Consider the following 13474-nt stretch of genomic DNA (forward strand, 5'->3'; position numbering starts at 1 on the left):
TTCGCTCTGAACCTGCCTCTAAAGAAGAGACCGAACCGAAAGAATAGATAGTGTTCGATCTCGCGAAGGCCCAGGCTATGCTAGCCAACACGTTCAAGAGTAGGGGTTTTACCTGCTCTAAGCTTCCGGCCCTGAGCAAGAAGCACCCTACCTACGTCGCACCTGAAGATGCAGTACTTCCATTCATGGAAAAGGCCTTCGCTGCGTGCCTTAAAGCTGTGGAAGAGGGGAAAGCCTGCCCTGCACTGGAGGAGTGCAGACCCTTCTCCATAGTTACTCCCCCTGACGCTCGACACTGGAAGGACATCCAGCATACTTTCGTCGTGGGAAAGCTAGATCCTGACGTCGCCGGACGTCAGTTTAATGAAGACCTCCCGAAGCTCAACGATCACCTCCTTCGTCGGGAACAAGATACGAAGGAGAGGCTCGCAGCATTCATGTCCCACCAAGTCCAACTTGAAATTATGGCCTGTGACACCAGAGTACCAGACCACTACATGGTACTTGCCAAATCCCATATGGCAACCCTGATGAAGGACTTGTACCACTTCATGAAGGCTCGGAGAGCCTGTCGTGAATTCGTGTTCGCAGGTGCCACTGTGAAACACGAACCCCGGAGGCTGATTTCCTCCAACATCTGGGGCAAACACCTCTTTCCTTCTGACCTTGTGAAGGAGATCACTGACAAAGCCGCCACGGAGAATAGGAACCTTCTCCACAAATGGGGCATGTCAAAGAAGAGAAAACCCTCTCAGGATGACGGACCTCAACCTAAGAGGAAAGCCTCAAAACAGAAACCCCAGCAACGTCAACCAAGACATCAGTTTCCGGGACCCGCTACCTCCCAAGTGGCAGCTCAGCCACAACAGACCTTTCAACTGGTCACCCAACCGGTATTGTCACAGTCACCGGTCTTCACCCCTGCTTTCGAGCAACAGACGACTACCTTTCGTCCCAAAGGTAGAGGCTCAAACAGAGGTGCAGGCAGAGACGCGTCTCGCCGTCCCTCCAGAGGCAGAGGAGGAAAGGGAGCTAGCGGCCGAGGCAGCAAGCCCTCGGGACACCAGAAGCAATGAAGTGCTTCCGGTGGGAGGAAGACTCCGCCAATTCCAGGATCGTTGGACCTTCGATCCCTGGGCACACAGCATCGTCAAGAAGGGTCTAGGCTGGAGTTGGACTCAACCACCCCCAACATTCCAGCAGTTCTTCCAACAATCAACCCCCCTTCTGGAAGAATATGTCCTAGATCTCTTGAACAAGAAGGTGATAAGGAAGGTAAAGTCCACCAGGTTCCAAGGAAGACTGTTTTGTGTCCCCAAGAAAGACTCCGACAAACTCAGAGTCATTCTGGACTTATCCCCCCTCAACAAGTTCATAGCGAACGACAAGTTCAAGATGCTGACTCTTCAACAAATAAGGACCCTTCTGCCTCGAGGTTCTTACACGGCCTCCATAGACCTGGCGGATGCCTACTGGCACGTTCCAATGAACCATCACGCTTCCTCCTACCTAGGATTTCGACTCCAAAGGAAAAGCTACGCCTTCAGGGCCATGCCCTTCGGCCTCAATGTGGCCCCTCGGATCTTCACAAAGCTGGCGGACGCCATAGTACAACAGCTCCGCCTCCGAGACGTCCAGGTGATGGCCTACCTCGACGACTGGCTAGTTTGGGCTCCATCGCCCGAGGATTGTGTAAAATCCTGCAACAAAGTCACCCAGTACCTAGAACACCTGGGATTCAAGATAAACGAGAAGAAATCTCGCCTCTCTCCAGCTCAGAAGTTCCAGTGGTTAGGAATCCAATGGAACCTTCAGAAGAAAAGGAAGGAAATAGCAGGGTCTGTCAAGCGACTACTGAAATCCAAACGGATTTCAAGACGCCAGCAGGAACGAGTTCTAGGCTCTCTACAGTTCGCCTCAGTAACAAACCCAGTGCTTCGTGCACAGCTAAAGGATGCCGCGGGAGTCTGGAGACGTTCTTCATCCATCGCTCGAAGAGACCTCAAGAGACGGCTCCCAAACAGACTTCGACTTCTCCTCAAGCCGTGGTCGGAAGCAAAGGCCCTGAAAAGGTCCATTCCTCTTCAACACCCACCTCCATCACTCAACATCCACACGGACGCTTCGCTGGAGGGTTGGGGAGGTCACTCCCACCAAAAACAGGCTCAAGGCACCTGGTCTCCCCTGTTCAAGACGTTCCACATCAACATCTTGGAGGCCATGGCGGTCCTTCTAACTCTGAAGAAACTATCCCCGCCTCCCTCGATCCACATTCGTCTAACCCTAGACAACTCGGTGGTAGTTCGATGTCTCAATCGCCAAGGCTCAAGATCGCCCCAGATAAATCAGGTGCTTCTCCCAATCTTCCGTCTGGCAGAGAAGAAGAAATGGCACCTGTCTGCAGTTCACCTACAAGGATTCCGCAACGTGACAGCGGATGCTCTATCTCGAACAAACCCGATAGAGTCGGAATGGTCTCTAGACGCAAGATCATTCTCCTTCATCTCTCACCAAGTCCCAGAACTTCAGATAGATCTCTTCGCAACGAGCGACAACAATCAACTTCCTCGGTATGTGGCCCCGTACGAGGACCCCAAGGCAGAAGCAGTGGATGCCATGTCACTGGACTGGAACAGATGGGCCAAGATCTACCTGTTCCCTCCCACCAACCTTCTGCTGAAAGTCCTCTCCAAGCTGAGAACCTTCAAAGGGACAGCGGCCCTAGTGGCCCCGGAGCAACTGGTACCCCCTGGTCCTGGAGCTGCAGCCCAAGCTGATCCCTCTCCCGGGCCCAGTTCTCTCCCAACAAGTACAGAAGTCGACTGTCTTCGCTTCATCATCGAAAATCAAGGACCTTCATCTCATGATTTTCTCTCCCTAGCCGCAAAGAAGAGGTTTGGGATCTCGAAGAAAAGTCTAGACTTCCTCGAGGAATACAAGACCGAATCCACAAGACGGCAATACGAATCATCCTGGAGAAAATGGGTCTCTTTCGTCAAGACAAAAAATCCTAAAGAAATCACAATTGATTTCTGCATGTCCTTCTTCATTCACCTTCATGGACAAGGATTAGCAGCCAATACGATTTCAACCTGCAAATCGGCCTTGACCAGACCAATTCTGTATGCCTTCCAAATTGATCTGTCCAGCGACATCTTCAATAAACTACCGAAAGCATGTGCTCGTCTACGCCCAGCACCCCCACCGAAACCGATCTCCTGGTCATTAGACAAGGTGCTCCATTTCGCCTCCAACTTGGATAATGATTCATGCCCTCTCAAGGATCTGACTCAGAAAGTTATATTTCTCTTTGCTCTTGCTTCGGGAGCCCGAGTCAGCGAAATAGTGGCATTATCAAGAGAAGAGGGTCACATCCTGTTTACTGATACAGGAGACATTACCCTCTCCCCTGATCCGACGTTTCTCGCCAAAAATGAATTACCCACCAAAAGATGGGGCCCCTGGAGAATATGCCCCCTGAAGGAAGATGTCTCTTTATGCCCAGTAGAGAGCCTCAATGTCTATCTTCGCAGAACTTCGAACTTTGGTGGAGGCCAACTCTTCAAAGGAGAAACATCGGGCAGCGACCTGTCACTGAAACAATTAAGAGCGAAAATCACCTACTTCATTCGCAGAGCGGATCCTGACAGTACACCCGCCGGTCATGATCCTAGGAAAGTTGCATCATCTCTGAATTTCTTTCAGAGTATGGACTTTGAAAGCCTTAAAAGCTTCACAGGCTGGAAGTCCTCGCGCGTTTTCTTTAAAAATTATGCGAAACAAGTGCACGAAGTCAAACATTTTGTGGTAGCCGCAGGTAGTGTTATGAAACCTGCACCTAACTCTGCATAGAACAGTGAGTTACTTGGGACTCTAACTCTTCGGGTGCCTATGTTGACCCTCGAGCGATACATAGTGATGTCGAAAACACTTAGTGCTTTTATAACTGTTCTTATCCCAGGTGAAATGTCATAGTTGTCACACAAGTGCCGCATGCCCTGAGCATGATGTGTTTTAATCAAAGACTAACGTTCCTCGAGAACGAGTGCCTACTAATAAATTTGAAATTCCTTTTCAGATTCAAGAGCAAGTCTTTATTACTATGTACATTATAATTACTGTAAATGAACTTTACTTATTGCTGCAATTCATTTAATTTCTGCATTTGTGAAATAAAATTTCTATTTTATTACCTGTGCGTCTCAATCAGCTCCTACTTACTATGAAATACATGCCTGTCATAGTTTTATTATCCCCTTTTCCTTATGGTTCATGGAGAAATTAAGGTACTAACCCTTAATTTATATTCACTCTGACTATGTAATATTCCAATACGAATACTTACTCTTCATACCCTGGAGATGAAACCAACCTTCTCAGCACACAGTGTCCAACCACCACTGGTCTGCTTTTCAGAATGTTCCTATACGAATGCCAAACATTCAGCTTCGTCTCCAAGTTCTTCAAGTTCTTCTATCAGGGTGAATAGCCCTTCAATACCACTTTGACGTCGGCATGGCCCGTGGGAACTTCACTGCCAAGGGGGGCAGGAAGATTCTTCCCTACAGTTCTTTACTAAGATTACTATGCTATTTTGTCAAAGCCCTTGGCACTTACTAATAGGGGAAAATCTACCACGATACATTGATTCTCTGGTATTCTTCCATCAGGACGCCATGGCTTGAGCCCAAAAAACGGATTTTGAGCGAAGCGAAAAATCTATTTTTGGGTGAGATAGCCATGGCGTCCTGATGGACCCTCCCTGCTACTTCATCCAATTTTTAGGTCCCACCCTGCTCTGCTGTATCATGGTGATCGGCAAGCAACTGGCTTCAGGATGAAGACGGTCGTGACGTCATTTAAGCAATGGCGCCCGTTTGTTTACGTCTCGAGTACCAAAAGTAGCCACGGATGAGATTAGCTATGGAACGGCTCCCAGCTATTCTCAGCCCTTACACACCGAAGCATTAACTCTGTTCGGGGTGTAGATAGCTATGTGGCGCGTTAATACATGCGTCCCCTGTTGATATACGATGTCTTAAAAGGGAAACCTTTAGGATACTCGCTCCAGAAGTTAGAATTCTGTGATAACCTGTGGTTAAATTCTCTGGGAATATCTTAGTAGTTATTTACCCAAGGAAGCTACCAAAAAGGAACCTTCCATCAGGACGCCATGGCTATCTCACCCAAAAATGGATTTTTCGCTTCGCTCAAAATCCGTTTTATGAATCATGTTAGGAGGGTTACGCCCTTTTAAATATGGTATCGAAGAACGTCATTAAAATTGAAGACAAGGTTATATATGCTCAAACTAAAAGCAAGTTTCACATGAAAATACACAGATGATGCATGTTGCCTATGCAAGGAAGAAGATGATACAAAACAATCATATTTGTACCATAAATTAAGACAGTTAAAGGAACAAGATCGAGCGTAGGTAGGCTATGTTATAAACCCATAGCAGGGAGTTGTGGTATACATAAGTAGCCTAGGTAGAATTTAACATTACCAATCTTATCAAGTAGGTTGCCAAAACTGATAATAAGGTATTATCCCAACTGATTTTGAGGCAAAATCGACTGAAATTAAAGATTAAGATTTCCCTTAAGAATGGTGTTTATGATAAAGGAAAGAATTTTCAATTACAGTTGATACGTATAAGCTTAGAAGCTTTGCACCTACCTATTAAGAGATAGAGTGGCCGCAAATTCATGTAGTGAACATTATTAGAGAGATATCTGTATTGAGCATTAAACCAGGAACCTGTCCCCTCTACACTTATTCAAATTGTGGTTATGATTTTGTTAATAAAGAGTTGAATGTCAATAGTCAAGCAAAACAGCTTAAAAATCATGATATTAGCAGAAACAAACAATGTAACTATAGCAACAAGGTGCATGAAATCCACACTGTCCCCGTTACACATATACAATTTTATTACAATATTGTTAATAAAAAGTTAATTGTCAATAGGCGAGCCTAAAAAAAAACTTCAAAATCGTGATATTAGCAATAACAAAGTAACCATAGCGACAAGGTGCATGGGAAGAATGGGCGGAGGGATTCTCCTTTCTTCTTTATTCTAATTCTTTTATTTTCTTCTCTCTTTTTTCCACATCTGATAAATATATTCTTTTCTTTTCTCTAATCATTCTTTCTTAAACAGCACGTTTCCTATTATCTTCTTTTCTTCTTCGTACGACTGCTGTAACAAAATAACAGATTCCAGACTAATTTCCAGTTGACAAGACGGTTTTAACGAGAAGAAGAAGACTTACCACAAGCACAACAACAATAGTTAAGAAAGGGCCGTCAAACGTTTGAGTTTGTAATTTCATGTCAAGGTATTATCATCATTACAGGTTAGTTTCCACAACCCCGAAATTATTGTTTTTTGCTTTAAGCAATGTAATTCCCCACATTTATAATGTTTTTTTTTTGGTATTATTGTAGTGTATTACAGGGCAATGTAACATAGGAAGAAACTACTTTTTCTTATAGAAAAAATTACGCTCTCTTCGAAAATGACACTCGTTCCCGTCGCAAATGAATAGTTTCAGAAATATATATATTTATGGTAAATTTTTAGTTTCAGCCAAATTTGGAAAAATGCAATAAAAATATATTTGTTGCATCAGAAAGTGTGGTTTCAATGAATTTAACGTTTATTTTGACTGCAAACCAACCGATTTAGAGATTTACTATGTATACCCTAGTTCATCCCACCAATTATGGGGGACACCCTTTGGGAACTGGGGTTTTGGGTGGGGGAAGGGGGGGGAGGGTGTTGGGGCATTGAATGATATTTGCAATAAATGAATAATTAATGTTCCAGCACCCCTCCCCCATACCCCTAACTAGGCCTACCGGGGGGAGGGGGGTAGGGCCCCCCAGCGACCCCCCCTTAAAGCCACAGTAATTTTCAGGGCACCACAGAACCTAACAAACCCACCTAACCTAACCTAGGGGCCCTGTACCCCTACCGGGGGGGGCTTCGCCCCCCCTGCGACCCCCCCTTATGGCCACAGTAATTTTCAAGGCACCACAGAACCTAACAAACCCACCTAACCTAACCTAGGGGCCCTGTACCCCTACCGGGGGGGGCTTCGCCCCCCCTGCGACCCCCCCTTAAGGCCACAGTAATTTTCAGGGCACCACAGAACCTAACAAACCCACCTAACCTAACCTAGGGGCCCTGTACCCCTACCGGGGGGGGCTTCGCCCCCCCTGCGACCCCCCCTTTAACCAGGGGTAAATTTGAATATATATATTTTGTTAAATCACTTCTTACCTTAAACGGAAGATGACGATGAAGATGTGGAAGGTTGTGGTTGACCCTCTTCTGAATCATCAAGTACTGGAATACGTTCAGATTTGGTACAATACCACACATGTCTATCCTCACGAAAATGTAAAGGCGAATCACATTTACCACACTGGACACTTAAAGGTAATACGGAATGCTCCCTTAGAAAACGATTCACTACTTCAGGAGTTCCATTATAATTCCCATGAAATCTGCCGATCACATCAAAATAGGAATAACGACATATTTCACACAACCGTACCGGAGGATCCATGACAGTCAAGTGACGTGTGATGAAAATATAGAAACCGGAACTTTTGAAAACCGAAAACAAACGACAATCACGGGTTTCTCCCATAATGAAATAGGGAAAAAAACAAAATACTATCGTTTACAATGTTATATTGCACGAAAAACAGATCCTTGAAACAAGACTGAGAGACCAATGAATCGTCCAATAATAACCCTTGAAAAGAACCCAGTAGTATTTAGATTGGAGGAGCGACATTAGTGGGAGGAGCAAATGCGCATTCAAGCAAATATTGTCACATTGCGCAATGGGGAGGAGCCAAGTAAGATGAAAACAGATATACAAACGAACAAGAGCTACCTTGCGTGCCCATGGAAAGATATACACTAAACTTAGAAAAAGTCAAGACCTTCAATTCCTGAAATATTTTTTTTCTCTGTAAGTATGCATTAGCGACAATAATGTATTGAGAAGAAGTGTTTTGTTATCACGTGCTTTACTAGGAAAATATATTAATATAATACATTTCCCAATTTGGTTGAATCCAAAACTTTACCATATTGGTATTTATATCCTACGATAATAGGGACCCCCAGTGGGAACTCGGGGTTTTGGGTGGGGAAAACATACTGGGGACAATTCAAATAAGAATCTGATAGGGGGTGCTTCTGTCATGAGCTAGGCCTACCTGTTCGAACAGAATCTTAAGTCCCAACGTTTCACAATTTATAGCCTCTTGGTTGTGTTTTCAATGTTGGGATACAGTATACAGTGCAATTAAGCCATTATTTCAGTTATCATGCGAGTTAATGATAGGGTATGATGGAAATATGTTTGGTATAGGCCTATATAGTTTGATAATGGGTTGTTGTAGCCTATTGGAAACACCCCTGCTTGGTGATCTATCAGACTAGGGTTTGTGTCCTGCTCGATAATCCTGAGGCGTTTGGGTGATCCCATAGGTCTACATGCCGAGTCATCAGCAATCATTGCCTGGCCCTCCCTGGTCCTAGCTTGGTTGGGGGGGGTGGCTTGGCTGCTGAATATATGTATATATGGTTAGTCTCAAGGGCATTGTCACTGTCCCTTGCCTCTGGCAATCATGAGTGACCTTGAAACCTCTTAAGTGGAAACTAAGTTTAACGTTTAATAAGCGTCAAAATATTCGTCCATACGGCTAATGCATGTGCACCATAGTCAGTTCTTTTTATTGAGGCAGATTTGCACCGACTCGCAGGGGTGCCCTTTTAGCTCGGAAAAGTTTTCTGATTGCTGATTGGTTGCTCAAGATAATTCTAACCAATTAGATAGCGGGAAACTTTTTCCGAGGTAAAAGGGCAACGCTGCAAGTTGGTGCAAATGCGCCTCATTAAAGAAAAATTGAGTTTAGGGCAGAATGTACTGCTTGCTAGAACAGAGGAGCAAGGATATAATCAAATTGCAATGAAAATTAGCCATGGCAAAGCAAAAACCAATTGAACTAAGTGATTGGGGTGTATGTATGATAGCAGCCACCTGTATGTATTATTGTGGCTAACTTAGAATACAGCAGTGTAATGGGGTCGCATGTGGCCATTAAACCCCCCCCCCCCTTAAGTATGTAGGTAAGGGCATGGCTTGTAGGTTAGTTAGGGGAGAAAGTTTAGGTCGGTTAATGTCGATATTTAATCAACGCATGAGGAACTGGCCGCTGATATGCAAAGGCTCCAAGCGATTTATTAGATCATTTGAATAACGGCCACATGGCTAACGACTATGGCGCATCATGTGACGCTTTCCAAAATAGTCTTGTCAAATTGCAAGCGAAGCGAGCCATACATAAGATCAATGAGTGATTAAATACTTTTAAATCAGCAGACCAACCTACTCGTTAATACGATTATTAAGCAAGGGGGTGTTTTTAGCTCTGTACAATGAGCTCAAAGGCTCTGGGGTTTTTAATGCTTTTGATTACGCTATCTGCTACAAACTTAGTTTTAGAATTATGGTAGTTGATACACCCACTTGCAAAAATGTCCATGTTATTATTATTATATTATTATTATTAATTGCTAAGCTACAACCCTAGTTGGAAAAGCAGCATGGTATAAGCCCAGGGGCTCCAACAGGGAAAATATCCCAGTGAGGAAAGGAAACCAGGGAAGATATAATATTTTAAGAACAGTAACATTATAATAATTATTTCCTAAAACTATAGATACTTTAAACAAAACAAGAGGAAGAGAAATTAGATAGTGTGCCTGATTGTACCCTCAAGCAAGAGAACTCTAATCCAAGACAGTGGAAGACCATGGTACAGATGCTATGACACTACTCAAGACTAGAGAACAATGGTTTGATTTTTGAGTGTCCTTCTCCTGGAAGAGCTGCTTACCATAACTAAAGAGTCTCTTCTACCTTTACCAAGAGGAAGGTAGCCACGGAACAATTACATTGCCGTAGTTAACCCCTTGGGTGAAGAAGAATGGTTTAGTAATCTCAGTGTTGTCAGTTGTATGAGGACGCAAGGCGAAAGAACTGTAGCCAGAGAGAAGGATTCAATGTAATACTGTTTGGCCAGTCAAAGGACCCTTTAACTCTCTAGCTGTAGTATTTCAATGGGTGGCTGGTGCCCTGGCCAACCTACTACTTCAACAAATGAGTATCAATAGCATAAGACTGGAATAGGGCGTACAGTAAATGTATTTTATGACGATAACTAGTGGATACCAATAGATTTTTAACTACGGTAGTCTACTAACCACAATTTAAAAATAATATGGGTTTCCACTGAATTATTGTTATAAAAAATGTACAAAACACCTAATAGACCATGTATCAGTCTCATTTTATCTGTAATGATTATTGTACTATTTTATAATTTTACTCTTAGAGGATACTATGTACTTATTTTGGGTGGGGGGAAACTTGCCTTGCCCCTTTGCAACCCATAACCCAGTAATTAACACAATTTTTTAAAAGCACATTCACCAGCGATTAGAATACCGCTAACCATATTAGAAGTGTGTGTCCGAAAGGTGTCTTTGGCTTCTGTTTTTACTGAACAACGCAAAATACAAATCTTCCGCTCTTTAAGAGTGCATCATTATTTTGGCGAAGCTGAAAACTAGTCGAAACTGAAGTTAAACAGCGTTTAAGGGGACCATCCGCTATGTCCTGCATTTTTTTTTTCCTAATTCAAATTACACCATTTTTATATATGTTTTAGGCCTATATAATACCTTCATCTATAAAAATTTCAATTGTTCCGTAACTGGAATACAAACCTACACTCTTTAATTAGGGGTTATTACTTTCGGTGAAGCTGAAATGACGAGCCATTAAAATTTGGCGAGGGTTAACTACCCATACTGCTAGTTAGCGGGAGTAGGGGTGATAGCTTTCTATCACTCCCACTCACTCACTGGTGATTTAGCTCACTTTGCTTTTGGCTTGGATGGTGTGCAGTCGTTGTTGTTTCCTCATCCATTGCCGTTATTATTGGACTGCCATTAATTCTTTTGTACTTTTTCTTAGTGTTAGTGTGTGTTGACTAATGCAACCACGCGCACCTGCCCTGCAGGACCTTTGTCGGCTGTGGAGACCTATCGCCACACCCTTTTTCCCGCCTCCAGAGGTCAACGGTGTGATAGTAACAATCTGTGTAGTGAATGTCGGGATTGGTCTGCCTCCCAGTGGGATAGGTCTTGGCGACGACGGAAGAAGTAGTCTAAGTGGGATATTTCTCTTTCGAAGGTTCCTTCAAAGGGGGAAAAACCCAAGGCCTCTTCTTCCGTCTCCTGACCTTCCTCCGAAGCTCCTACTCGTTCGGCCTCTTCCGAGAGACCTCCGAGTAGTAGCGTAGACCCTTTCATTTGCGGCCAACCCCGGTCCTCGAGAGATGGTGTTGCTTCCCCTAGCGAAGTGGCCCCACCTGTACCCCAGGGTGAGGCCTTGTCTATGTCTTCTGTTTTACAGGTACGGTTGTTGTCATGGGTATATAAAATTCAAGAAGAGATTGTCCAAGAGAGATAGGGCAGGACAGAGAGAGGAACTATGTCTGAAGCAGATTAGAGCCAAGTCCTGACGAGATAAGAAGTAGAGAAGACCAGAAGCCTGACAGAGTTCGTTTCCAACCTTCCCTTCAGCCTATCTCCTAACTCCTGTTATGGTTGAGAAGAAAAGACAAATTGAAGCAGCTAGCCCTCCCTGCTCGTGACGAGAAGTAGCCCACACTGCCTGCAGACTGCTTTAGTTTAACACTAGCATTGAATTCTTGGAGAAGACTTCTGATGTCCCATCTTGATGCCACCCTTTCTGTGATGTCTTCGAATCCGGTCATTGTGCCAGTTTCATCTGAACTTCAGCCGCCCTTCTGCAACGTTCTCAAACCTGAAGTCGTTGTACCAGTATCGTCTCAGCAGCTATCGAGGCTATACTTTGTTCAGCTAAGACAGCTGACGTAGAAGCGCAGACCCATTCGTTTCTGTGGAATCTGCTGTTCCTGCGCCATCACAGTCCTGTTCTCTTGCGCCTGTGGCAGCTCCTGATCAGCACAGTAACTTTGACCTTTCCCTTACGAAGATGAGGTCCCTTTCAAGAGGGCGTAGGAACGAGAGCAGTGACATACTAGGCTCCTTCGGGTGTTTCAGTCGGGTGATCCCTTCAGGGTGAACCCAGAAACTAGCTTCGGCTACGTTTCACAGGTAGCGCCCAATGCAGACCTTCAACTTGAACAATGCTTGTTCACGGAAAGCAGAGAGCGCGGCTCGGAGGTCTGCCTTTAGGCATTGGACAACTTTCCCTCCCCAGATGTTGGGCTGCTCTCCCTCCAGAGGGAGAACTTCCTTTTATCAGCTTCTGTCCAGCAACCTTCCCACTTTCGGGGAGAATTGCTGACAGCTATATCTCATAGCAGCAGTTGCAGATTTGTCGCCAAAAAATATGCTTTCCCCCATGCTGAGCGGACTTCTGTCGGGGTTTGAGCAAAGTCTGAGGCGAGTCTCTCCTGCGGGTGGTCATTGCTCTCACATGCGAGGTAGAACCCTCATAAAGACTCAGTTCCTGAGACCTTCGAGAAACCAATGTTTTTCTCTTCTAACTCGGTTAGACAGGTTTCCTCTCCGGGTTTTGTCAGACGTTTCATTACTCTTCACCATCCTGAACGTCCCCCCCCCCCCCTTTGCGGTATGGAGACGTCCCTTCTTCCCTGTCAAGGAGCGTCGTGCTACTTCTTTGAGCTCTCGTCACCAGTCAGTGGCTTTTCTCTCGCCAGCTGTTCGTCGCTTTTCTTTGCCATGAGGCGGTTGTAGCATCCATCCTTCCCTCGGCAAACACGAAGTTCTTGCTTCCATTCCATTCTTCAATAACCACTCTGAAAAAAGAAAGAAATATCGGATATGGTTGGAGCTATTTTGCACGTGTACACAACAGTAGCCTAAGCAGACACGAGTCTTCTAGTACAAGAGAGGGAGCTCCGCCCCTCGCAGTTGGGTAATACAGTAAGCTAACTTCAATGACCGATTCCAGCTAAACCACCCCGGAAGTCCAAGGGTCAAGGTCACAATTAGGGCACAGTGCCACCTCTTTCAAGTTTTAACAGCTGTAGCCACCTTTGCTGAAAGCATTTTTTCCTTTTTGAATGACTTGGGGATTCAGGTAAGTATAGTTAGGAAAAGTACACATTTTTTTGTTCTTGGTGTCAAAAGTTTTCTTCGTCTCATTTGTAATTTCTTCATAACTTTCTCTAGTAAATTTTACTATGATTTAACAAAAATATTATGGTGGATTTTAATTGTCTGATTTCATCATTAGACTGAGAATTTTCTTAATATTATATACATTTCTCTTTTTAACATTTCAGGTACACAAACAAACATCCAGGATGTCATACCTAGAGAGACCCTATGATAAGGTAAGTATGAGATTTTTCTCTTTTT

General features: G+C 44.4%; 1 protein-coding gene across 1 annotated transcript in view; it reads left to right on the top strand.

Annotated features, from left to right (window-relative positions):
• Positions 1-6061: 6061 nt before the first annotated feature.
• The window catches only part of LOC137624246 (uncharacterized), a 128131-nt gene continuing 120718 nt past the window's right edge, over positions 6062-13474 (top strand). Inside the window, exons 1-2 of the mRNA XM_068354758.1 lie at positions 6062-6362; positions 13399-13449. Of these exons, the coding sequence (XP_068210859.1) occupies positions 13420-13449 (30 nt within the window). The 5' untranslated portion in view covers positions 6062-6362; positions 13399-13419. The remainder of the gene's footprint in view (positions 6363-13398; positions 13450-13474) is intronic.

This window comes from Palaemon carinicauda, chromosome 31 (genome assembly GCF_036898095.1).
Source record: "Palaemon carinicauda isolate YSFRI2023 chromosome 31, ASM3689809v2, whole genome shotgun sequence".
Classification (NCBI taxonomy): domain Eukaryota; kingdom Metazoa; phylum Arthropoda; class Malacostraca; order Decapoda; family Palaemonidae; genus Palaemon; species Palaemon carinicauda.